At 52.1% G+C, this 23,974-nt stretch overlaps 1 protein-coding gene across 2 annotated transcripts; it reads left to right on the top strand.

Moving 5' to 3' along the window:
* The first annotated feature begins 1,728 nt into the window (after positions 1–1,728).
* Fosl2 (FOS like 2, AP-1 transcription factor subunit) lies at positions 1,729–23,531 on the top strand. Of its 2 annotated transcripts, none has more exons than XM_057777234.1 (4): positions 1,729–2,660; positions 12,643–12,894; positions 16,018–16,125; positions 18,389–23,531. In XM_057777234.1, the coding sequence occupies exons 1-4, from the start codon at positions 2,559–2,561 to the stop codon at positions 18,896–18,898; spliced, it is 972 nt and encodes a 323-aa protein (XP_057633217.1). In that variant the 5' UTR covers positions 1,729–2,558; the 3' UTR covers positions 18,899–23,531. The 2 variants fall into 2 exon arrangements, with proteins under 2 accessions (XP_057633217.1, XP_057633227.1); XM_057777244.1 differs by lacking the exon at positions 1,729–2,660 and adding an exon at positions 3,770–3,798.
* Positions 23,532–23,974: the final 443 nt, after the last annotated feature.

The following is a 23,974-nucleotide window of genomic DNA, read 5'->3' as shown; positions in this document are numbered from 1 at the left end:
GCTTTATATAGAGCCTCGGGAAAGCTTCGAGTTCCCGGTTCTTATTTTTCTTTCCTTAGTAACGCCCCCACTTCACAGATAAGGAAACTGAGGACTTAGATATTATATAGCAGATGCGTAGCGCTTCAAACTTTTCAGTGAACCCCCAACAACTCATTTTCCTATCCACTCCTGACAAAGATCTTTAGGATACAGATGCGCTGCCTAAGGATGGTTAAAAACCGGGCGTAGGTTTCACACTTTTATCCCAGCACTCGGGAGGTGGAGGCTTACCTCTGACATATACCGAGTTCGGGGGCAGCCTGTGCTACCTGAGACCCTGCATCAAAAGACAGTTCTTCAACTCCTGGTTCAACGCTTAGCTTATCGGTACACACTGTACCTTCTCTAAGGATGATTGGAGATCCGGAGCAGACAAGAGATTTAGAAGGTCGTCTGATCCAAACCTTTCATTACAGAGAAGGAAACTGAGACTCTAGACTCGCCCAAGATCTCACAGCTCATAAATAGCATGGCCAGGCGTTCATACTCCAAGTCCTGCGCTCTTTACCCTGCGCACCACCCCACCCACCAAGGCGGGAAGAGCCAGGAGTCCGGCCACGCGTGCTCTGAACTTTGTTTCAAAACAGCTCAAGGCAACTTGGGGCACACCTCTCGGTCCCCAGTTTTGTTTGCTTGTTTGAACAGCTTGGTTTGCTTTTAAGGCCTGGTTACTGCTATTAGATGCTTCCTAATCGTCTAGCGCAGAGGACTCCCGAAATGTCTCCCTAGCTAATTTCATCTTCAATACTAATTCTTGCAAATTAATTGGAAGGCCAAAACCAAAATACTCCTCCCCCCCCCCCAAAAAAAAAAACAAGCAAACACACATACAAAAGGGAAGCAGTGGGCAGCCAGGCTCCGAGGGGGGAAATGGGCAGGCCAGCCCCGCCTGGCGGCGCCATGCCGCACCCCACCAAGACCCGGCCGCAGGGCGGCGCGGGTGCCTGGTGCGTCCAGGACGCCCGCTGCACCGGGCGGCGCCACCGAGGGTGCGGACGACTGCGCACGGCCGCGCCCTCCCCGCGAGCGGCTCTGCGCGCCGGGCTCTCGGCCTCGCGGTGGCGCCGCACTGAGCCACCTGTCTCGTCTTTTGGGCTGTTTTCTAAAACCCCGAGCCCGTGCCCGCGCGGCCGCTTTCGGGGCCCCGCCCCGCGCCCCTTCCTTTTGGGGTGGGGATGGGGAGGAGGGGGAGGCCGCGGCGCGCTAGGGAGCGGGCAAGGGAATCCCTCTCCCTCCACGTCACCCGAAAGCGAGGAAACCCGCACTCGCGTCCTCTAACGCAAATGACCATCTTTGGCAACGTGCGCCAATGGAACAGACCAAGGGCGCTGCGCCCCGGGGGTGGGGTGGAGGGGTGGAGAAGATTCCAAGGACCCGAGCGGCCTCGACGCCCCTCTAGTGCGAGGGCCAAGCGTTCCCACCCGCACCACCGCCCGCCTTCCTTGCGCGGGGTGTGTGGCTGGCGTCAGCACCACCGCGAGCAGAGCCGGGAGGGGAGCGAGGCGCCCGCCTCCTCCCCTCCCGCGCCTCTTCCTCCTCCTCCTCGCCCCGGCCTCCTCCCCCGCCGCCTCGAGCGCTCCTCCCAGCAAGGTGGAGTCTAGAGTTGACGTGAGTCGATCCACATGGTGTGGGGCTGAATAAAGAGTGTGGAGTTGAACTCGTGCCATTGTAGTGACTCATCTCGGGCAGAGCGCAGGGGCTCAGAGCGAGACAGCGAGCGGCGCTCGGCAGGGACAGAGCGAGCGAGCGATCGAGAGAAAGGGGGAGAGAGAGAGAGGGAGGGCGAAGCGAGGAGAGACGCGCGAGGCCGGCCCGTCCCGAGCGGACACGGGGTGCAGGTCACTGCGGCGCGGAGCCACGTCCCTCTCAGCACCGCTCAGCCTGGAACCCCACGAGCACTGTCCCGCCGGCGCGATCAGGGCTGCTGGACCGGCGCTCGCTGCCTTGTCCTAAGTCAAGTGTCCGTGTCGCCGGCAAACTCAGGCGGCGAGTTGGCCACAGGAAGTTTATTCTCTGGCTCCTTTTCTAAAAGGAGGAAACAGAAGTTTCTCCCAACCGGCAGCTTTTCTTTTTCTCCTTTTTGGCGCCCTGTGAGATTGGGAAGAGAGTCCCCCAGAGCTGCCAAGCGACACCCGCTGGGCTCCTAGTCTTTTTGCGTTGCCCATTTTTCTCCAGCCCGTGGGTCCCGGCGGAGCTCCGGCTGCGTGCGGGGGCGGAAGGGCGCGCGCAGGGGAGGGACCGAGGGACGCGCCGACTTTTTAGAGGGAGGGACCCGGTGGACAACCGGTTCCGCGGAGCTTGCAGAGCAGAAACGAAGTGCGGTGCGCGGCGATCGGGAGGTCACTTCCCGAGTGTCGCCGCCTCCCTGTCTGCCTCGGTTGGGGACAGCCCCGGAGCGAAGAGCCCAGTCCGCCGCGGGGCCAGTGGACCAGCGAGCGCGCAGCAGACTGTGCGCGGCCGCGGCGAGGGCGGGGAAGAAAACCACCCTGTTTCCTCACCGGCCCCCACCGCGGATCATGTACCAGGATTATCCCGGGAACTTTGACACCTCGTCCCGGGGCAGCAGCGGCTCTCCTGCGCACGCCGAGTCCTACTCCAGTGGTGGCGGCGGTCAGCAGGTACGTGAGGGCCCGGGTGCACCTGGCAGCGCGGGCATACTTTTCTCTCCCACTGCCTGCACCCCCAACCTCCGTCTTTACCCTTTCTTGGCTGGGCTGGAAAAAATAGTTAGGGACCTCGTTGTTAAGTTGTGGGGTTTTGTTCTGCCCCACTCACCCCACCACTTTTTATTTTAAACAAGGGGAGAGTGGGCTTGAAGAGTCAATAACATCCCTCCGCACCCCCCCCCTCCGCTCCTCTTTATTTTTCAGAAAAGATTCTGGAATTGCAGCCCCCCTCTTGGAAGCCTGTTGCCTCCTTCCGAGCTCTCTCCCCTCCCTTCCCTCCTTCCCCTTTCTCGGTGGTGGATAGGCTAGGAAATCTTTGCACTCCCAAAGCCCCTCCCAACCGTGAAAGACCCTATAACGAAGGCCTTTTAGCCCTTCCTTCTTTAGTTTTCCTTCAGTCTTAGCTATTTTCTGAAAAGGGTTGGGAACTCAGAAATACGGTTGGGCTCCTTCAAATGATCCGGAGGGAGGGCTAGGGTTGCCTCTGGGAATCAGGTGCGAAGGTCAGGAAGGAAGAAGCTGGCTTTGATTGGCTCTTGACACCTCTTGTGCCCCCCCCAGCTTCCGGTGAGGGTTGGGCAGGAGCTGTACTGTCCGGAGAGCAGAACCTTGAGGGGCTTGGGGGTACCTGGGGCAAAGAAGTTGGCAGAGAGAAGCGGGAGAAAGAGACATCCCTTGGTTTCAGAAGTAGAAAAACAACTTTGTAAAGCAGGCAGACTGGTTTCCGTTGGAGAGATTGTGCCTGTAATCTGCGTGTCTATAGGTACCAAACAGGCACGGGGGGGGGGGGGAGTGTGCTGGCGCGGTTCCTGACTTGTGTAGCGCTGTCTTGTGAGAGAAGCTCGTGAACTCACAAGGTCCTCTGCCGCCTGAAGCCCACCGGAGTTCCTAGCCAAGTTGGTGGCAGTGTGAGTTACTCTCATGGTTATGGCCTTGGTTTTGGCCTTCAGCAATCAACCCGATTTGGAGTGTGTGTGTGGTGGGCACTTCCAGGAAGAGATGGACTGAGCTGGGAAATATAATAAAAACACGTCTTTCTTTGTAATCTGAAAAAGAGGGGCACCGCTCTTAAAGTACTGTTCCATGTCTGGTGAGTCCCTCCAAATGGCTTTTCTTTGTATTCTCTCTAACCCCTCCATACCCGCTAAGCACCCACTGTAGAGAGTCTGGTCTGCTCAAGGAGGGGGCAGTCAATGGACCCTTACTGTCGAAGTAATGAGTTTTAAATCTTATCTGAAAAGTCATTGATTATGTTTGCATTCCAGCCCAGGGGTGATTTGTGTTGAACCCAAACATCATTTATCAATGGGTCAGAGTCATTTATACCTGTGTCCCCCCCCCCCCACTTTCCAATTCAATAACCTCACCCCACCTCCCTCTCCTTCACCAGTCAGCATAGGAGCTTTGCACTTCTTCTGTTTCTTTCACTAAATGAGATTGAGACTGTGACCTGACACAGTGCCACCTCCCTACCTGGCGCTTCCCTCAGCTTGCAGGGCCTGGATGGGAAGTCTGATCGGACATCAGTGCCCCGGCTGAATATCTGTGTCACTAGGGCTTTGAGCCCAGGATATGAGCAGAGGCAATTCCTTGTTTTGGAAGCAAATCAGACAGGAAACCAAAGCTCGGACGAAGGAAGAGAGCTCCGTCCAGCAGTGTGTAATGGGGCCTCATTACCGAAGCAAAAAGCAGCTGTTAGCTAATTTCTAGCATGCTGTAACACATGCGGATTTTGCAATTAGCAACCACCAATGCATGGGATTCTCAGGTTCCTGTACCCATTCTGCTCAGTAGCATGAGTAAGAAGTCAGTCTCTCAACCTAGAGGGATTGGCAAGGTGACGCCGCTTTGGCCAAGGTTCACCGTGGCACTCCTTGCTGATGTGGGGGGTGGGAGATGAGGAGCAGAGGTTGGTCCCCACTGTTGGTTTCCCTCGACTCTGTGGTCCCAATGATAGGCTTCAGCTTTTGTTACTTTCCAAGTCTGTGCTAGGACCCCACCCCGATCTGGGCTCAAGGTAACTTTATTACACACCAGATAAAGTCTGTAATCACCGATTCTCTCAACCACCTTCCGGCAGTTAGTGACCGGACCTTCCTCCTTTATGGCATTATGATGGACTGATCATTGTGAGATGTTCCTGGGTTTCTCTTGAGCAAGTGGGTATGATTTTCCACCCTGGTCTCCTTGTTTGTGAGTTCCTCTGTTCCCCATAAATAAATGTGCTGTTTAACCAGTCCCAAATGCCCCCCACCCTCCCCCCGCTGCATAACGCCTGGTCTTAGCGCTGAGTTCCACTGACTTGTGGGGTGGGAGGCAGGTATACTCCTTGTTAAAACCTCTGCTTGTGTATATGGCAGGGACTGGAGACATGTAAAGTAGTTCCTGTTGCAGCTATAATCTCAATCTCAAAGGTTAATCACTGGCAATTTAATTTTCTTGGAGATAGTTGTATATACCTTCCCATCCTGGAGCTGGCTTTGTTGTTGTTTTCTTTCTCCTGGCTTTCCTGGGATAACACCTTCAGATATATGCCTTGCCTTGCTCCTTGGCTGTTACGGTTTCAGGGCCCTGGCATTACGCAATCCAGCCAGTTACACAAACAGAGGTCATTTCATAACTTGTTTTCATCAGCCAGGCCCCCTTTACATGAGAAAAACAAAAACAAGACACAGAACTTTTCCAAAACTGCTGTTTCTAGATGGCCTGTGAGAGGAAGTCCACGATATTTTTTTTAGGAATCAAGGAACATTAGACCTGCTTTTTTTTTTTTTTCCCTCTGCCACATTCTCCCAACAGGACACACACACACACGGACACACACGGACACCCGCGCACACACACTTCCCCAGAGTGAACTTTGCCAACTGTACCAGGCTGGGACATTCCTTGCATCAAACAACTTTTACCAGAAATGACTGTGATTTCCCAAGTCGGCCTCAACCATACCTCTCTAGTGCCCCCTACAGGACATTTTTGGAAGTGCGGTCTTGGGAATGTATTTTTCCAGTCTCAGGGTGTGAAACTTGGTTAGTTTTCCAAATTCTTAGAATTTTTCATTTTATTTAAGGCAAATAAGGGCCATGTATTTAGCTATAGCTAACTATAAACAGTTTGAATTAAAAGTGAAGGTTTTTTTTTTTAAAAGAAAAGGATGCTTTGTTATTTTTAAGTGACCCCTGGTTGAAAAGTGAGTTCACTAGGGTGCCCCTCCACAGTGTTATTTTCTTGAAGCACTTTGTGGGTTCACGCTGGGAGAGTGGAAGATGCAAATTAAGGGTCTTCTGCTTTTTCTCTTTTTTGCTTTTTGTTTTTCCTGGACCTTCCAGATGTTGTAGATTAGGATCAAGCTGAGAGCTATCCCAGGAATGTATCTGTCCCCCCGATTCTTGCTGGTGGACGGACGTGCGCTTGGCTTTTCATCACCGTCGGGTGAAATAGCAGCCATGAACTGCCGGAGAGTGGCGGCTGAATTTTCCTTCCCAAAACCCAGAGAGCATTTCCATGATCGCACTTCTGCCTGTCTTAGTATTCAAGGTGAATATACAATTTGAGATCTTGGCGGTTTGAGTGTGTGTCTTCCTGCACACACACAGAGCTACCCATCGAAGTCACTCCGCACTGCTGTCTCCTCCATCCTTGCTGCTCCTGGGGGCTGTGCGCTTCATTGAGCACTGAGGCTGCTGGACTCAAAGGCTTTGCGACAACTGCTCTTTTGGAATTTTTTAAAAATTGTTTTTAGCGTATTTAGACAATTCTTTCTGCTAACTCACCTTTCCTTGAAAGGTGAATTTGATATTTGAAAAGTACCAAAAGGTCTTTGGAATTAAGTCTTAGTATAGAATCTCAGTGGACAAACTGGTCCAGCATAAGTGAGACCCCAAGTCGTGTTGGTCTCGATCATCCGTGTCTCCAGGATCCCCAGTTCAAAGCCCACAAAAATGTCCCCTTGCTGGCACGGCCTCTCCGCTATTGATGCCTTGGACACCTTTTTCTTTGTGAAACAGAAATAAGATACTGATGGTGAGAATGAAAGAAGCCAACTTTCTGGTTTGTGTGTTGAAAGGAAAAAAAATAGGTTCACTGCTGAATCTTCTGAATGGATAAATCGCATCTCTCGCAGGCGGAGCTCTGCATTCAAGGCCAGCCTGAGCCCAACTCTGGTCCTATTAGCTGCAGAGGATAGAGGATCAATGATATTAGGAAAAGGTTCCTGAGTGAATCCTCCAGTGTTCAGGCGTGGGGCTTTTACCAGAAAGAACAAAGGATCCAGGACATCTAGGAGTAGCTCCGCAGCCACCTCTGCCTATCTTTTCTCTCTGTTCCTTGCTTTCCTTCACTGTGGACATGAGGTACCACAGGCTGCACTGCTTCTCTCAAGTGGAGCTGGTAAAGAGACTGGTGCAGTAACCTGTGATACATTTGTATGGTGGAAAAGTCTGGAAATTGTGAGTTATTGGTAGCATTTCCATCGTGACATAAATGGCATTTCCTCAGCGGAGAGAGGTCAGAGGTCAAGGTGATGGCCAGTGTAGATGCTGTACGATAGGCTTTGGAAGGCACCCTGTGTTCAGTAAACATAACACTTGCTTGATGTTGGTGCTGCGCCTCATTAGGTTGCTATGAATAAGTGTGGCTAGAACATTCGGCATTTCCCTTCCTCTCTCCAAAGCCAGTCTTCTGGGGTGTTGTGATTTCCTTTTCCTATGTTGAGGATGTAGAAAAGGAGAAAGGCCAGTTTCATCCTAGATGAAAGTCTGCCTTACTGATGGAGCAGGTCATAGGCTCCAAAGGTTCATGTCGTGCATGACAGGGGTACCAATAAGGATCAATACGAGAAGGACTGACCAGGAACTCCAAGCTTGACTTCTATCTAAACACCATGTCTGCCTAGCTCGGGACTCAGGAAGGGGCTCCATCTACACCTTTGGGGATGGTGTTCAGAGCTCTTGTTCTGTGTGACTCTTCTGAACCCAGGGTCCTTTTGTTGAGTCCCAAAAGACTATTCTCCAAGTCAGCAGCGGCAGGGCTGTGACAGTTCTCTGGCCCATTGAGTTGATCTCTGATTGACTTAACTCGTACGCACTGAGCATCCCATTGCTCCCTACGCACAGAATGCTCCCGAGTGACACCGAAGACTACAACAAAGCTTGTAAGGATTTGCATGTTTGCGCAGGGTCTGGAGATCCAAGCCGTGGAGTGTGGTCCGTCCCCTTGGCTCCTTGGCTTAGAGGGGTCATCTCTGTCTGTTTCTGTCATTTGTTTGTTTGTCGCTGACCTCTTTCCTCTCTTTTGTTTCCTCTGACCTGAGCCTAGGAGAAACTGTCTATAAGCGATGCTGCACGAAGCTCAGGAGTGCCAGCTTGCTCATATTCTCTTTGCATGCTGCCCTCTCCAGTGGTGGACAGAGCTGGAACACAGAGGCTGTGACCCAGAAAGCTTCCAAGTGGTTGCTGTCCGGCTCCTTAGAGCAAACCTTGCCAGATTCAGCTCTAGGAGGTCTGTGGGGGCCATTTGTCCTTTTATAGGCATTCATCCACAAGTTGACAGGGAGACACTTTTTTTTTTTTAAGTACTTGGGTGTTCTGCCAGGCGGGAATGCCATATAGCCACCCAGCATCTTCCATCAGTCCTGTCCCCAAAGGAAGGACTTTCCAGGAACTTATAGAGCCCCAAGAGAACTTGGTCCCTTGTTACATCTTCCACCCATCCCGTCTGTACCAGCCTGTACCTGGCCACTCTCACAGCATTGCCCTCATTCCTACGGCTGGAAAGCTGTCTTGGTTTCTTTCTCTTCAGTGTGAACTCCTTCAGTGGGAACCATGACCCCATGCCTCCTTTAAGGACACTTGGTCTATTGGCACAGGAGAATATCGGGCTGACTTCTGAGACCACAGGCTTCAAGCCCATCTCCCCCTTCTTACCCAGTGTCACTTTCTGAATAACATGTTTGGAGTCGAGACAAAAACATCTGCCAGAGCTAATTGAAACTTTTGTGCGTCTCTCCAAGAGGCTCCTTTGGAGACAAAAGCCTTCTTTATCGGGCCTCAGTCCCCTCTGGGGACAGGACATTGTTTTCCTTGCAGTTTGGAGCCAGTGTGTTATCCATATGGCTTTACCTCTGTCTGAAACAAGGTGTACATGCGATTCAGAGGCAGTCATTACCTCCTGCCTTGTTTTTATTGCCACCTTGTTTTGTCTAGACCAAGCCATCGCTGCAAGGAATCTGGCTGGAGTCTGCCAGGAAGCTCTGTGTGTGTGTGTGTGTGTGTGTGTGTGTGTGTGTGTGTGTGAGCTAGGGGGCCCGAGAGGGGCCGGTCCGGGTGGCACCTGCCCATCCCTAAGGAATCTCAGTCTTCCAGCTGGCTTTGGGTTTTCTGCTTCCTTCCCCAAGCCTAAAACAAACCTGCTGTTGTTCTTTAGAATGAGCATGTTTCTTAGATAATTTCCTGAAAAGAACCGACAGCTGCCCCCAACGAGGTGGTCACATTAGGCCCTTACACTTGGGTGCTTCAGCTTTGCTTCTGTCTGAGGACCTGTCTCGCGGGGAGAGAAATGGAATACAAAATTTGGGTGCTTCCAAAAGTAGAAGCTGGCAAGTCTCCCAAGAGCTAGCCTGTGCAATATACACAGACCTACATTATGGGGGTGACGTGATGCTGACGGTGGTGGCGGCGATGGTGATGGTTTGTATTGCCTTCCATTTGTTTGGGGCAATGTTTTTCTACCCTGGTTGCGTATTATAATAAAATCTCCTTGGAGTTCGAAAAAGTACCTGTAGTTGAACTCCACCCCTGACCAATTATTTCCGACTCTAATGACGATGCTTCGACGGTGGTGATTTTTACAAGCTCCTCGGAATATTCTTAGGCAGGGCTGAGAACCCCTTGATTGCCTTGCAGCCTGTGATTACAGTCGCTGTGACTTATATCCTGGTAACAATGCAGGAAGTTCAAAATCAATATGTTTGCTTTTGTCCCAGGATTGGGTCCTCAGGGATGGGCTCAGAGCAGAGTTGTTCAAACCAGGCCTCAGACCTGGACCTCAGGACACCAAGCAAAGTCTCTATGCCTCCCCCAGTAGCCCAGAGAAAATTCACTGTCTGAACCTCAGTGCTCCTGCACACACTTAGCCATGCCCACTGTTTGTGACACACTTCTACCTTCTTATAATCAGCTCCAGACACACACTTTCTCCATTTCAAGACATTCTAACCTGCTTTCCACACACCTGACCACACGAAATGCCCCGCTCCCTCCTGCCCATGGTACTAGGGACTGAATGTGGGTCCTCGTGCCCATGGTACTAGGGACTGAACGTGGGTCCTCGTGCTAAATAAATGCTCTAGTCCTTTTTCTGTTTTGAGACGGGGTCTCACTGAGGTGCCCAGGCTGGCCTTGAATTCATTTTGTAGCTCAGGCTTGCCTTAGATCTTACTTATTTTGGGGGTAAGGGTTAGTTTTTTGAGACAGGGTTTCTCTGTGCAGCCCTGGTCATCCTGGAACTCGCTCTGTAGACCAGGCTGGCCTCAAACTCAGAGATCTGGCTGCCTCTACCTCTTGAGTGCTGGGGTTACAGGCATGCACCATTGCCCGGCTGGCCTTGGATCTTTTGTTTGTTTGTTTGTTTTGTTTTGTTTTGTTTTGTTTTTCTGCTTCAACTTTCTTGAAGAGCTGGCATTTAGAATCATGAACCACCAAGCCTGGCATACCTGTTTCTCTTCGGTCAACTCCTGGTTTAAAACCAAAACCAACCCTACTTCCCTTTGCCTTCAGTGGTATAACTCTGAAACTGGCTAGATTGACTAGAAGCCATTGTCCTGAGCCACCTCCCTGATAAAATCCCACAATCCATCGCGCAGGAGAGCCTTCATGCACTGGAGCAATCTGGGAAGTGAGGCAGTGGCATTCTACCACAGGGCCTGGAGTCAGGTGGGTGGCAGGATCAGCTCGGCCAGATGCAGTGTGGGGTCTGTAGGCTTCTCTTTCTTTTCACACTTGCGATGTTATCAGCAGGGGTACAGACAACAGAGGTGGCTTGTTGCTTGGTTGCTTTAACTAGACCAGTTGGGGGCTACTATAGTGCCTGGGCAAATGATAGCAGGGTTTCCTTTTGGGTGGAACCAATCTATTAGACCTCCTTCGTGAGAGGCGGGGCCTGAAAGGGCCCTCGGCACTGAGTGGACTCAAGCATTTGAGGAAGAAAGAAGGCTAGAGAAATGTCTGTGGTGGAGGAGCCTCAACAACCAAGATAGTTCAACAAGTCTCAGTCATTCTGAGCTGGGTTTGAACTCTGATCCCACTGCTTAGCAACAATATGGCCTTAAATAAGTGGCTTGGAGTCTCTCGGCCTGTTTCTGCCTCTGAGATGAAGATAATATGGTACTTACCTCGGAGGGAGAATTAATCGGGTAATCTAGGCAAGACATTAGCATGGTGTTGTGCGTTGTGTAAGTGGTAGCTATTATGACTGGCATCATTTTCCCCGTGAGATGTTCTTTCGAACGCAGATCATCTGAGGGTGGGCTTTTGACCGGGTCCGTAGACAGCCTTCTCCTGAAATGCTGGAAATGGGAGGGGCTTCCCTTTTGGCCTCTCTTACTTTTCAGGAGCTGTCCTGGAGAAGGCTCGAGGCCAGCTGTAGCCATTCTGGTGGGAGGGAAGATGTTCTAGAGAGACACTTGTGCCCCTCCCTTTGGTCATCGGACCCTTGAAACAATGGTCACCAAGAAACTGGATTTGTGTTGACTCCCTGGAAGGCTCTCTACCCAGAATGACAACCTGTCAGAGCATCTCGCAGGACAGACTGGAGACGGTGATGAGGACAGGACCACATCTTGACAAAGGCTACGTGCCTCTTGCCCTCTATTTAAACTTCAATCTTGTGTCCGGACTCTGTAGACAGGTTGGGGAGTCATTGGGCCTCTGTGCCCCTTCTCTTAATATGGTCTCATTGACTAAATCTCCCTTTTCTGTTTTCCTCGATTACTGTTTACTTGGCCTACTGGCGAGGGGTGTGGAGCCTGGCTAGTTAGGGCTGTAGGGCCCAGGCTCTGAGCCTAACAGTAATGCGGTAGCTGAGAGGCCTGATGTGTGGTGCTTTGATGTTTGGTCTTGTTGGGTTTGAAACAGACCGTTTCCCGCAGCTCACTGAGCTCTGAATCTTGAACCTCTGAGCTGGCAGCACCAACGTTTTCCCGCAGACACATCTGTGAGCCCAGGTAGATAGATATGTCGATGGTAGTGACAGGCACAGTGCGTCTGCCCCAAGCAAGATGCCAGTGAAGGCAAAGAAGGAGGGTCGAAGACAGAAAGAGGAACTCTGGTTACAAAGTCAGACCCATGGGCTTCAGTCCCACTCCCTGATAGTAGACTCTAATGAACAGCAGAAGTTTCAGCCTTCTCGACTTGACCTTGATCTTCCAGGCATATAGGATCATCATGAACTTCCTTTGAAAGTGACAAAGAGCAGACACAATATACTTGTAGTGGTCTCTCTTGATCTAGTGCTGTGTAAATCTCTAAGAAATGTGTCCTGAGCCAGTACCCTGGGGAATAATTGGTAGGTGACTCAGAGGCCCCAGGAGGCCAAGGCGAAACATCCTGTAGATAGCCTGGAGGGCTGTAGGGTGACTGTGAGTGGCTCAGCCTCACGTGTGTCCTGGAAGTCACTTGGGACGTGGTTGCATCCTCCCGGAGCCCCTGCGAATGGAGTCTTCAGGACTCCAGGCAGGGAACAGGTCTGACACATAGACCAGGGATGGGTAAGATCGGCTTTTTGTCTATGTGGGACTTGTCCAGGGAAGCCCACCTGGGTTCTGACCTTGCCATCAACCCTTAACCCCGAAGTCTGTAGGTTTTGACCTTGGCTCTGGCTCAGCTCGTCCTAGTCTGTTGTCCCTCGGCTCAGCGTCATGTCTTTCTCCTTGTTTCAGAAGTTCCGGGTAGATATGCCTGGCTCGGGCAGTGCCTTCATCCCCACCATCAACGCCATCACCACCAGCCAGGACCTGCAGTGGATGGTCCAGCCCACAGTGATTACCTCCATGTCCAACCCTTATCCACGCTCACACCCCTACAGCCCCCTGCCAGGCCTGGCTTCAGTCCCTGGGCACATGGCTCTCCCCAGACCCGGCGTGATCAAGACCATTGGTACCACCGTGGGCCGCAGAAGGAGAGATGAGCAGGTATGCCCCTAGCTAGTGGAGAAGAACCACGTTGGTAGCTGGGGGAGGGCAGGCCTCACGAACACTCCCTCACTGGGCTGGTGCTTGGGGGAGTTCTTGAGTTGGGGAACACTTAGTGAGTATAAACTCAGTGAATGTGAGCTGTCATGGCTCCTACAGTAGTGCCCTGCCCCGGTCCCGAGTGGAAGCCACTAGGTGAGAGCCACAGGGCAGGGCTATGAGCACCATGTGTCCAGACCTTTACATCAAAGCTGCCGTCCTCTTCTGGTTCCTGGAATGTGTGTTCCGGAAGTATCGTGACCTGGGCCCGAGTAGTCCGTTCAGCTATTGGGGGAGATAGAGGTCACACATCAGGCTCCACTTGTTTTGCCTCCTCTGGAGGCTCAGCTTTGAGAGAGAACTGACTTGGAAGGAAGGATGCAGGCTTTCGAAGATCTCATCTGTCTCCCATCACAGTGCCCCTCCCACGAGGCCGTGCCTCTGTGAACCTAGAGAAGGGAGCCCTTCAGCAGTGTGTGTTCCTTTTTAGATGAAATGTGAATCGGAGAGAGCCTTGTTAGCCATGGAGCCTTTACTCCGGCTCCTGCCTGTTTCTACTCCGGGATCTCCAGGGTCCCCATGGTCCACCATATCCTAGCACCTTTAACAGGGCATAGTGCTGGACCCAGAGCCAGTAGTCCCAAGAGTGCCCTGAGTTACAGGACTCCCACCCCAAGGACCTGGAAGCTTCCCCAGGAACTGTGTTAATCTGAAGACAAAAGAACTTCATGACCAATAGGTGTTAACATTGGGGCCACAGTACAGAGCTGGGGGGGGGGGGCTGTGTGTTGTAGACACTGAGGGACAGTTGCCTGCCTTTGGGGAGCTAGTGGCCCCTTCTGGGGGCTTCCAGTAGTCACAGGTTACAGGTATTGTAGTAGTGACCACACTGTTCTTTGTAATTGAGCTCCCAACGCTGTATCCATGTTGCAAAGCTTCATCGCCAGATTGTTTCGGGATATAAATATAAAAATATAATCTATAATATATGTAACTATATAAATATAAAAACAATGCTAAGTGGCATCCAGGCTCCTGTGGGCTGGCATTGCAGCATGGCGTGTCCCACATTTTTTTGTCCACTGGTCCTACTTCACACTGCATTCAGAAGTTTACACCCGGGGGGAGGGGGGACCTTGAGGAGGGTGCCTCCGAATTTTCCCCCTGAACCTAGCTCGTAGATGAGATCTAGAAGGAAGGGGCCTGCCCAGAGACTGGGATCTACCACCTTGACCTTCAGTTGGATGTTTTTGATACCACACCACCTCGGTGTGCTTCAAGATCAACTGTCTGGAGACATCCTTCCTCTTGTGGTAGGGAGGGAGAGAGCCGATCACTCAGGAGCTCAGAGGACTGCTAACCACATCACACTGTTTTCTGTGGCGGCCTCATGGTAGAACCTTGGCTCTTGGGGTTCCTGACTTTAGTGCTTTCTCTGTGGCTTATTTCCACCCCCTCCTCCCTCTCTACCCCAAGGCTTGTCCCAGGAGTCAGCTTGGCCTCCTGGCCTCCTCCAGAGCCTGCCCAGAAGGCTCCTCTGAGCCCAGGGTGGGGACTGAGGAGAAGGGAGGGGAGGGTGTGTGTGGCTTGTGGGTGGGTCCCTGGTGATGCTAACAACACTCAAGCAGTAACCACGTTGATCTCACCACCCCAGAACATTTCCTATGGCGACAGTGCCCACAGTTGCCTCACACCTCCCCAGACAGGGAGAGACTTCTAAGGCTAAAAGTTACCTTGGTAGGAGGAAGGCCTGCTTAGGTTTTTTTTTTTTTTTTTTTTTTTTTTTTTTTGCAGTAAAGGAGGGGGGTTCTGGGCCTTCAGTGGAGTCCAGGGGCCTGTTAAGTAACCTCAACCCAGGACTGCCACAAGAACACAGACTTTCTTGGTAACTAACTTTGTAAGACTTGGACCCAAGACAGGTTTGGGAGTAGGTCTTGGCTGAGTGGTCTCGTGACCTCCAGTAGGTCGTCTCTGTGTGGCTGGAATAGACTTATCCACTTTGAGGCCTTTCTTGGCTGCTCAGGACTTTGCAGCCACGGACTGCCAGAGTGGGAGGGAGCTTCCTGGGGTCCTGACCTGGGCCCAGCTACCACAGATGACTTGTTCCTCATGGTGTGTCTGTAGTTAGGTAGCCTCTCTCTCTGGGGTAGCTTCAGCTTTTCCCCCAGGTGTCCTTTAAAGGCAGGACTCCGGTCAAGTCATGCTTAGACTCTTTGAAGCCCCTAGCAAAACATAGGCACACAGTAGACATACATCTGTCTGGTAGCTAAACGGGAAGGCCTTCCCTTTCCCCTGAGCTGTGCTTTAGCCCGTGGCCCTCTCCCTGGCAGTGTGTGTGGACAGAGTTAAGAGTCTCTGGCTGGTTTGCCAGAAGGAGCTAATTCCTGATCTTTTCGCAGGGGGGTTTACTTTAGTTCACAGCCCCAACTCCTGAAATTATGTCCCATAATAATAGACAGCCACTGTCAAATAAGCGGAAAGACTGGTCGGTGGGGCTTTTATGTCTAGGCTGCTTTTTTTCTTGCCTAGTCTAGCACTGAGGCAGGCTCCCAAGGAGTCCTCAGGGAGCTCCTCACTCAAGTTGGCAGAGGATTGGGAATAGAGTGGTACCCATGGCCCCCCATTAATGACAGTGTATCGGTACAAACCCCCATGGGTGGGTCTCACCTGTGTGGAGACTCTACATAATCAAAGGTGGGTGGTGAGGGGTGATTAGCTAGGCTTTGGAGGAAGCAGCCAAAGCAGGTGGGGCCAGGCCTAGCTGGCTGGAGGGGACTCTTCTTTAGCCCAGGCTTCGAATCAGAGCTGACAGACTAATCCTGCCCTGGTGCAGGGCCCCTGAGTTCCTTACCAACTCTTGTTCTGCTGTCCCTTTAAATGTGCAGCGTCACCTTCCAGGGCAGATCCACCAACAAGCTCCCTCCAGGCAGGGACACATGCCCTAGGCTCTCCGAGCCTGCCTACTTGTCTCTTTCCTCCCCGGTTCTCAAAGGACAGGTTGTAGGTCTTACCATATGGCTTTTTAAAACTGCTGTGAACCCTCCCCACCACTCTGATCATGACTCTTCACCTTGGCCTCTCTAGCTGTCTCCTGAAGAAGAGGAGAAGCGTCGAATCCGGCGGGAGAGAAACAAGCTGGCTGCAGCCAAGTGTCGGAACCGTCGCCGGGAGCTGACAGAGAAGCTGCAAGCGGTGAGGAGCCATGTGTGGCGCGGGGTTGCCCTGGGTGGACTGTGGGCAGCAGGGCTCCTGCCCTTTCAGTCCCATCCTTCTAAGTGTCAAACCGACGAGTCAGGAGAGACGGAACACCCTTTCTTTTGAGCACATGGGTCAACATTAATGTTAAATGCGGGCTGGAAGTCAGGAGAATGGATAAATGAATGTATGTGAATCGGCCTCTGCCGTCTGTGTGGGTCTGGAGAGAGGCAGGACCACCTTTTTGGGCCAGTGTGTTTTCTCACTCAGCACTTGAGTGCACTCTGTTCTCAGTTCCCCTGGGGCTTCTGGGTAAGGGTTGACAGTTCCAGTGAGCCTGGGTGCACGCACATCAATAGCAGCCTCTCCATGGCTCCTTCTTGGGGTTCCAGTTGCCCCCACACCCAAAACCAGCAAAGGTGGCCCAGCCTGGCTGAAGCACCCTGGTTGGTTTGAGTGGGGTGGGAGCAAGCATCCTATTGCAGACAGGTCACATGCCAGTTTAGTTACATTTCTTTGGAGCTTCTGCCTAGCCTTCATTGGCAGGGAGGTTTCCCACCTCTACGGCGGCCGGCGAGCTGAGAGCTCTATTCTGTCCTTGTGAGTCACTCTCCTATGCTCCCTAATTGCCCAGACCCGGAGGACCTATGGTCCTGCCCCTCCCTCTTCTAAGCTTGGCCTGACCAATGTCCTGTAACTTCCTTCTGTGTCTGGTCCTAAAGGAAGGACAGGACATCTGGTAGAGGAGCTCCCAAGCCAGTGCTGACTCCCTGGGACACAATGCTCTCAGAGAGAGCAGATGAGCTGAAGAGTTTGTCCTCAGTCCTCACATGGTGACTCACTAGTAGCAAGATTTAGAATCTATTTTATCCTTCCAGGTACAATGTATCTGCTTTAAATGGTTTCCTTTGGGCACATTCACTAGAATATGTACTTGGTGAAAACCACAATGCCTTTACTCATGGCTTGTGGGGATGTCAGAGTGGGCATGGGAGTAGACATTTTCCTTCCCAGACGAGGCAGACCAGGGAATGATCAGCCCACCACGGGAAGTGCCCTCAACAGAGCCTTTATCCAAGGAGCCATGCCTTCCCGTGACTCCCCGAGGGCATCCCTCACCACCTGCCCAGAGCAGGACTCCTCTGAGACCTCCCTACTTTCCTCCCCTCTTCCCAGAAGTCTCACACCCTGCTTCTCTGCCTCCCCCACGTCCTGACCCAGCTACCCAGCCCCTGAGCCACATCCTCCACAGGAAGCCTCTGACGTTCGTCAGACCCTTGAGACAGACGGAAACTTCTTGTTTTCGGTCCGGAATACACTGCTCTGTGCTTAATGGAGCTCTTGCCCGGATCTCTTCATTTATGAATGGGAATCCGTGGGAGAGAAAAAGTGGGAGGAGACTAGTGACGCAGGCCTCTCTGCTCCCCAGCTACTCCAGTCCACAGCTGTGTGTGTCTGGCTGCGCGTGAAGGAGGGAAGTGGAGGCTTACACAGGTCATCTTACCGGCTGTCAGGTGCCCCTCTAGTGGGCACTCAGCGGAACTAAATGTGTCCCATCGTGTCTCTAGGGATGTGGGGAAGGAGGGAGGAGCCAGCAGGGATCGGGTGAGTGTGTATTGTAAGCCCTGCACTGTTTGGTCCAGTACTGAGGGCAGAGGATTGCACATGAGAGTTCATGCTCATGAAGCGTCCAGCCCAGCATCTGTGCCCACTAGTGGGCTGGAATGGTAGAGGAGGAATGAGCAGAGTGCCCTCTTCTCTGTGAGTAGTAACCCACTCACTCTAGCCCGTTGGGGGACCCAAAGGCAGCACTGGCATCCTGAGGGTTCAGTGCAGTAGCTAGCTAGCATGGAGACTCGAATCAGATGCACTGGGATTCAAATCTGGCCAACCCTCCCCGCCAGCTCTAAAACTCCAGGCAGATGCGTTTCTCTATAACTTCACAGAGCCTCAGTTTCCTCGTCTTCAAAATGGGTCAATGATAACATCTGCTTTCAGAAACTCCTGGAGGGTTGAGGCCATAATTCAGTGGAATAGTAAGTGCTCAATTGCAGCGGCTCCAGAGGTTAGCTCGCCTGCCCCACAAGCCAACTTTCCTCCTTCAGAAATAAAAGGGACTGTGAGCCTCCATGTGACTCACAGCCAGTTAGCTCTCCGGCTAGGTGTGTGAGACGCTTGTGGTAGGTCACCTGAGGACACTGTGGATCCCTCAGGTCAGCCCGTAGGCTCCTGTCCCTTACACCCTTCTCTCCCCTCACAGGAGACAGAGGAGCTGGAGGAGGAGAAGTCTGGTCTGCAGAAAGAGATTGCTGAGCTACAGAAGGAGAAGGAAAAGCTGGAGTTCATGTTGGTGGCCCACGGCCCCGTGTGCAAAATCAGCCCCGAGGAGCGCCGGTCGCCCCCGACCTCTGGGCTGCAGCCCATGCGTGGTGCGGGCGCCGTGGTGGTGAAGCAGGAACCGCTTGAAGAGGACAGCCCCTCTTCCTCAGTGGTAGGGATGGACAAGACCCAGCGCTCTGTCATCAAGCCCATCAGCATTGCTGGGGGTGGTTTCTATGGGGAAGAGCCTCTGCACACTCCCATCGTGGTGACCTCCACACCTGCCATCACTCCAGGCACCTCAAACCTTGTCTTCACCTACCCCAGTGTCCTGGAACAGGAGTCACCTGCGTCACCCTCGGAGTCCTGCTCCAAGGCTCACCGCAGAAGCAGTAGCAGTGGGGACCAGTCCTCAGACTCCTTGAACTCCCCCACACTGCTGGCCCTGTAACCCTGTGCTACTCTGGCCAGCTCTGGAGGAGTCGTCATCATTGCCACCTTTCCCGGGGACCAGTACCTTTAAGCGCTCCAGGGTCATGAGGGCAATAGGGGGACCTTGGCTCTGGGGACCCAATGGGACTTAGTGGTGAGGCACTGGTTGATCTCTTAGAAGCCCTGGGACCCCCCCCCCCCTTCCCCCATTCATCTTGCAAGCAAATCCTCTTTCTTGAGAAGCTGAGGAGAACTTGGTTTGGTGGACTCCGACATCTCTCCTGCTTCTGAAGCACCTGGAGCTGGCCCGGATGGTTCCTGTCCCTTTGTTATGCTGTTGTCTCTGGAGTGATGGTGTCCTTTCCTGCCCCACCAAGCATGCTCAGTGCCTTTCGGTTTCCCCTCCCCCCCCTCCCCCCAGTATCAGTTCCATTCTCTCTGGGTTTTTATGAGATTTGCCATGACATTTCATCTGGGTGGTCTGGATATTAAAGCGCTTTTATTTCTGGAGCTGGGGGAGCAGGTGACTCTTCCGCTGGGGCGGACATGTCCCGAAGGGACAGTCAAAGTGCAATATTATTGAACCTTCCCTTCCCACACACCCCAGCGCACTGCCGGCTCAGACCACCAGCGGGCTCCCTGAGTTCTACAGGTGCTGCGGTCACCACCGGGCTACACCAAGGACCTTTCCTCCCCAGCCTTGGAGAGAGATGTCCGCCTCTTGGAGGATCGGCCTGGCCAGAAGACGGGGTGTAAGTGCCGACAACCAGGACACAGGTTGGGTTTGCCAAACGCCTAATTACCAAGCCAGGATTAGTGCCAACAAAGCCACGTGGCTGTCCTAGTGAGCTTCCCTTACCTGACATCTTGGGCAGAGCGTCTCCTGTAATTACTGCCTCGCCATTCTGCGCTGGACTCTTCTCTCCAGACCAAGGAGGTACCCCTTCCTCGGAACAACACACCACTCCGAAGCCCGGCGGGGTCCTGCCCTTCCCCAGCTCTCAGGGTGACGCCACCTAGAGATATTGAATGAGTGTGGGCCTTGACCCTCCCCCAATTTTGACCTAATGGCTTCTCTTCCAACCCCAGGTAGAGTAGCTGGGGTGATGTGTGGGGCTGTGGTTTTTTGTCTGCAGCAGCAGCCCCCAGGTCCCTAACCTTTCCTGGCTGCTCTCCTATCAGCGAGGTGTGGGAATCCCCCCTCCCCTGCTCTCAGTGGTCCCTGCCATTGATGAATGAATGCTTTTCCTTTGATATTTCTGTGGCCCACCCCAGAGTGACCTACTGACCCGGTAGGCCAGTTGGGAGTCACTGGTCTGAGCCAGTCTTGCTAGGGCTTGGGGTGTCTCTGCCGATTCTAGCTAAGCTAGCATGTGTTCCTTCGCACTGCCAGAAAAGCTATGCTTCTCCTGGCGGTCCTGGCCTCCAGCAAAGGCATACTCCTGCCCCCGCATCCCTTCGCTGTCTCCTTACTGCATGCTCACACAGGTGTGGGAGGTGGAGTCCGGTTAGAACTGGTCTCTAGTGCTCATGCTCTGACCTAGTGTCTCCACTCTAAAGATCTTATCTGAAGCCATGTTACTTGAACCAAGCCCTGTGGTGAAAACTCTGACTTTTGAGAGGACTGAGACAACTTCATAGATCTTCACAGACATAGGTCTTTCTCAACCCGAGTTCACATGTGCCGGCCATGATTTGATCCCATGACCTACTGACATACATGCAGAATACACAGGATCCAGGAGCCATGTGGGAAGCCCGCACAGCCCAGCGGAGCTGAAAGAGACGGGGGCAGGGGTTGGCTGGGTAGAGAGGGAGGTGTTCAGAATAATTTCCAGATGCTCTGTCCCGTATGTCCTGGCTCTAACTCTGCCAGTCTGATCTCCCAGAGGCGCTGAGAGGGGTTCTCCTGAGGAGATAGAGCAGATGGCTTCCTGACCTTAGACTCCTCCTAGAAACAGGAGATGGGCAGGAGTAGCAAGAGTTGGGTCAATACCCAGGGGTGACCTCAGTTGAGAAACATCTATCATCTCAAGCCAGGCGGGAGCTCTCTCCCTCCTCATGCCTATGGGTGTTTCTGAAGCAAACCTGCTTTTCTTCTCTTATTTCCCAAAGCCCCTTTCTGCTCCATCTCCATAGCATGGATAGCAACACTGGTCACAGGCCCCGTGACTTGGTGCCCCAGTTGGACACTCCTAAGACCCCCCTCCCCGAGTCTGGCTCTCCCTTCACATTTCAAGCTGTGTTGGCATCAGTTCCAGAAGGCACAGCCAACTAACCTGGGCCTCAGACCTCTGAGGCCTTTCCCCTTCTGACCTGCTTGCTCCATCCTACAGACTCCATGGCTTTCCAAAGACAGATTTCTAAGGGGACAGCTGGATGTTCACACCCAAACTGTGAGAGGAACCTCATTTGGCTTTCTTCTGACTCTCTGTCAAGTCCCTTCCCATACATGTCACTCACACATATACCTGTGCTCTGGAGTCAGGCGCCTGGCTTGCTGTCCTGTCTCCAGTTCAGGGAGCAGGGGTCCCGGAAGGGTGCTTGTGCTCAGACAAGGTGTCCCATCTCCTCATGTGTGTCCTCAGCTGACGTGAACTTGGGCTGGACTGTAAGCAGCTCTGGGTTGGCATAGGGCAGGCACTCCTTAATCAGCTAGCATGAAACACAGTCCTCATGGCCACCCAGCCTCTGTGAGAACAGCCCTCCCTCCAGCTGGCTATCTAGGGACAGCCGTGGCCCCAGTGAGGGGAGCCAACAGCAAGCAACTGGTTTCCTTGCGGGGGAGAGACCCCGAGTCTGCTTCCCCTTGTCTCCGAGTGTGGAAGAGGGACAGGTTGTGTGAAGCATCCAGATTCGTTTCTCCCAATTTTCCCAAGAGAGCAAAAGTGTTCCTTGAGGTGTCACCATTTACCTTTCACGGTGACTTCCTTCCCTGAGCAGGTATTCATGTAGGGAGGAAAGGAATGAGCACCCACTGTGGGCCAGGCACTGAGAGGCACTTTTATATTTATCCTCTTTTAAGATGGAACTAAGGGGCCGTCTCCTAGAAGTCCCAAGTAATGGCTAAACAGAAACACATGGAGGTGAGAGGGCTTTCTTCTCAGACCTCAGGTGGGAGTTGCCTTAAGTCTGGTGGTTCTCAGATACTCATCCCCCAACCCCGGCAGCATCTGCCCACCCCAGGCTCCTCCCCCCGTCAGGCTCCTCCCACCTGGCCTATGCTCCTCAGGTGACTGAAGGGGCAACTGAGTTCTCATAGAATTTGTGGACCAATAGGCCATGTGGTGTGTATGGCTTTCTTCTTTACACGTAAGTAAAGGGGTCTTGCCGCGTTCTGCTTGAGTCGTCCTGACACCCATCTTTAAGCCAGCATCTCACTATTTATTGACTGGGGCGGGGCTCGTGTGTGCTTGTTTGTGTGTGCGTGTGTTTGCATTCGTATTCCTACACGTGTGAGCGTGTGCTTGTATCCTCCTGCAGCTTTGTTGTTGTTTTTTTTTTTTTTTTTTTTTTTTTTTTAAAGAAGGAAAACAAGTGTCCCATTGCTAAGTTGGTGTCTTCTCATGCTTCTAGTGTTTTGGCCTGACCACGCCTCACAGAATGTTGGTCTTTGTCCAGTGCTGACAACATGTTCAGGAAGAGCTGGGTCAAAGTTTCACAGAGGGTATGGGAAGGGAAAGGGGAGAAGAAATTGACATTTATTTTATTATTTATTTTAAATGTTTACATCTTCTTTGTGTTGTTCTAAGCCTGAATAGAAACAGATAGCATTAAAGTACTCAGCCCCCCCACACACACTCCTTTTTTCTAACTTAGGATAATGATGCTTTGTTTTGTTTGTTTGTTTCTAAAGTGACTTGTGGACTTGTGCTGTATAAACTGTATTCCAAGGTTCTGTTTTTAAAGATTGATTGTCATTCCTCTGGGGACAGCGGTTCTAAGAAATCTTAACTACATTGTACGAGAACACAATGAAAAACCCTGGCCCTGTCTCTCAAAACTTAACTTTCTCTGTATGATTAAAAAAAATATTCCATTTATTTTACTTCGTGGTTACTTGATTTTGAGGGAGAAAATATTCAACTGTAAAAAGACTAGGTATCAGGGTTCCTTTTGCAGTGGGAGGTGTATATATCGTATTTTGGTATGTAGTGGAAACTCAAGCTCTGTGTATCTGTATTTGGGATATGTCGATGACGTGAAGTGAAGTCTGCTATTCGACCCTGGAGGCAAATGAGTTGTACAAGGTTTTATGGCTCCGTGGGGAATTCTAATGACCTTTCTGGGCACCTTTTGTCCCCTATTTTTAAAGTAATGGTGAAACGGGCCTATTGGAGGGCCCTCTCTAGTCAAACTCCAGGCAGGACCGTATGCTCAAAAATCTTTGTATAGTTTTCAAAATTGAGGAGTATCCCTGCTCGGAAGCATCTCTGGTGGTGCGCATTGTGTTGTTCTGTGTGCTGTACGTGACACAAGCCTACAGTATTTGCACTAAGAAAAGCTTGTCGGGAGAAGCTTGCTGCTATGGAGGAAAGAACATATTAAAACTTATTTTCCCTTGGGGTTTATTTTTGTTTTATGTTCTCGTTGTTGTTGTTAGCTTTCCCACTTTCCATTGAGTAGCATTTTGTAGAATAAAATGAATTAAGATCAAAGAGCCTGTGGTGGTTTTTGTCCCCCCCATCGTCCCCGTCTGTGCTGTCACTACCCTTTTCTTTCTCTTCCTCTGTGCCTTAGGCCCCTCGTGGATGAAGATGGGGGAGGGGGGACTCACCTCACCCTTGAGCTGCAGGGAGGGTACCTCCTGCCCCTCCCATCTGTGCCTTTCTGCTTTAATCCCCACCCCTTCCCATTCTGTGTCAGGGCCCAGTTCTCAGTCAGCTGCCAACTCCTGCCAACATGTGATCCAGCAAAAGCTCAGGGTATTTGTTGGAGGCCCAGAAAGCATCAAAGGACCAATTAAATGCACTCAACAGTTGTCATGGTCAGACAGATTGAAGACAGGAAGGAGTCCTGGAAACCATCAAGACACGCAACTACTTGGTGTGTGGCCTCTCCAGATGTCTTTGGGAAGTCACAGGCTGCCACGTAT

Source organism: Chionomys nivalis, chromosome 1 (assembly GCF_950005125.1).
Source record: "Chionomys nivalis chromosome 1, mChiNiv1.1, whole genome shotgun sequence".
Taxonomy (NCBI): domain Eukaryota; kingdom Metazoa; phylum Chordata; class Mammalia; order Rodentia; family Cricetidae; genus Chionomys; species Chionomys nivalis.
This window is presented reverse-complemented; position numbering and strand designations above follow the sequence as displayed.

Excerpts from the sequence above, each read along its gene's own strand:
- Fosl2 (XM_057777234.1), top strand. The coding sequence starts at position 2,559 with ATGTACCAGGATTATCCCGGGAACTTTGACACCTCGTCCCGGGGCAGC. Across the intron at positions 2,661-12,642 it reads GTGGTGGCGGCGGTCAGCAG|AAGTTCCGGGTAGATATGCC; the intron begins GTACGTGAGGGC and ends TCCTTGTTTCAG. Across the intron at positions 12,895-16,017 it reads GCAGAAGGAGAGATGAGCAG|CTGTCTCCTGAAGAAGAGGA; the intron begins GTATGCCCCTAG and ends TGGCCTCTCTAG.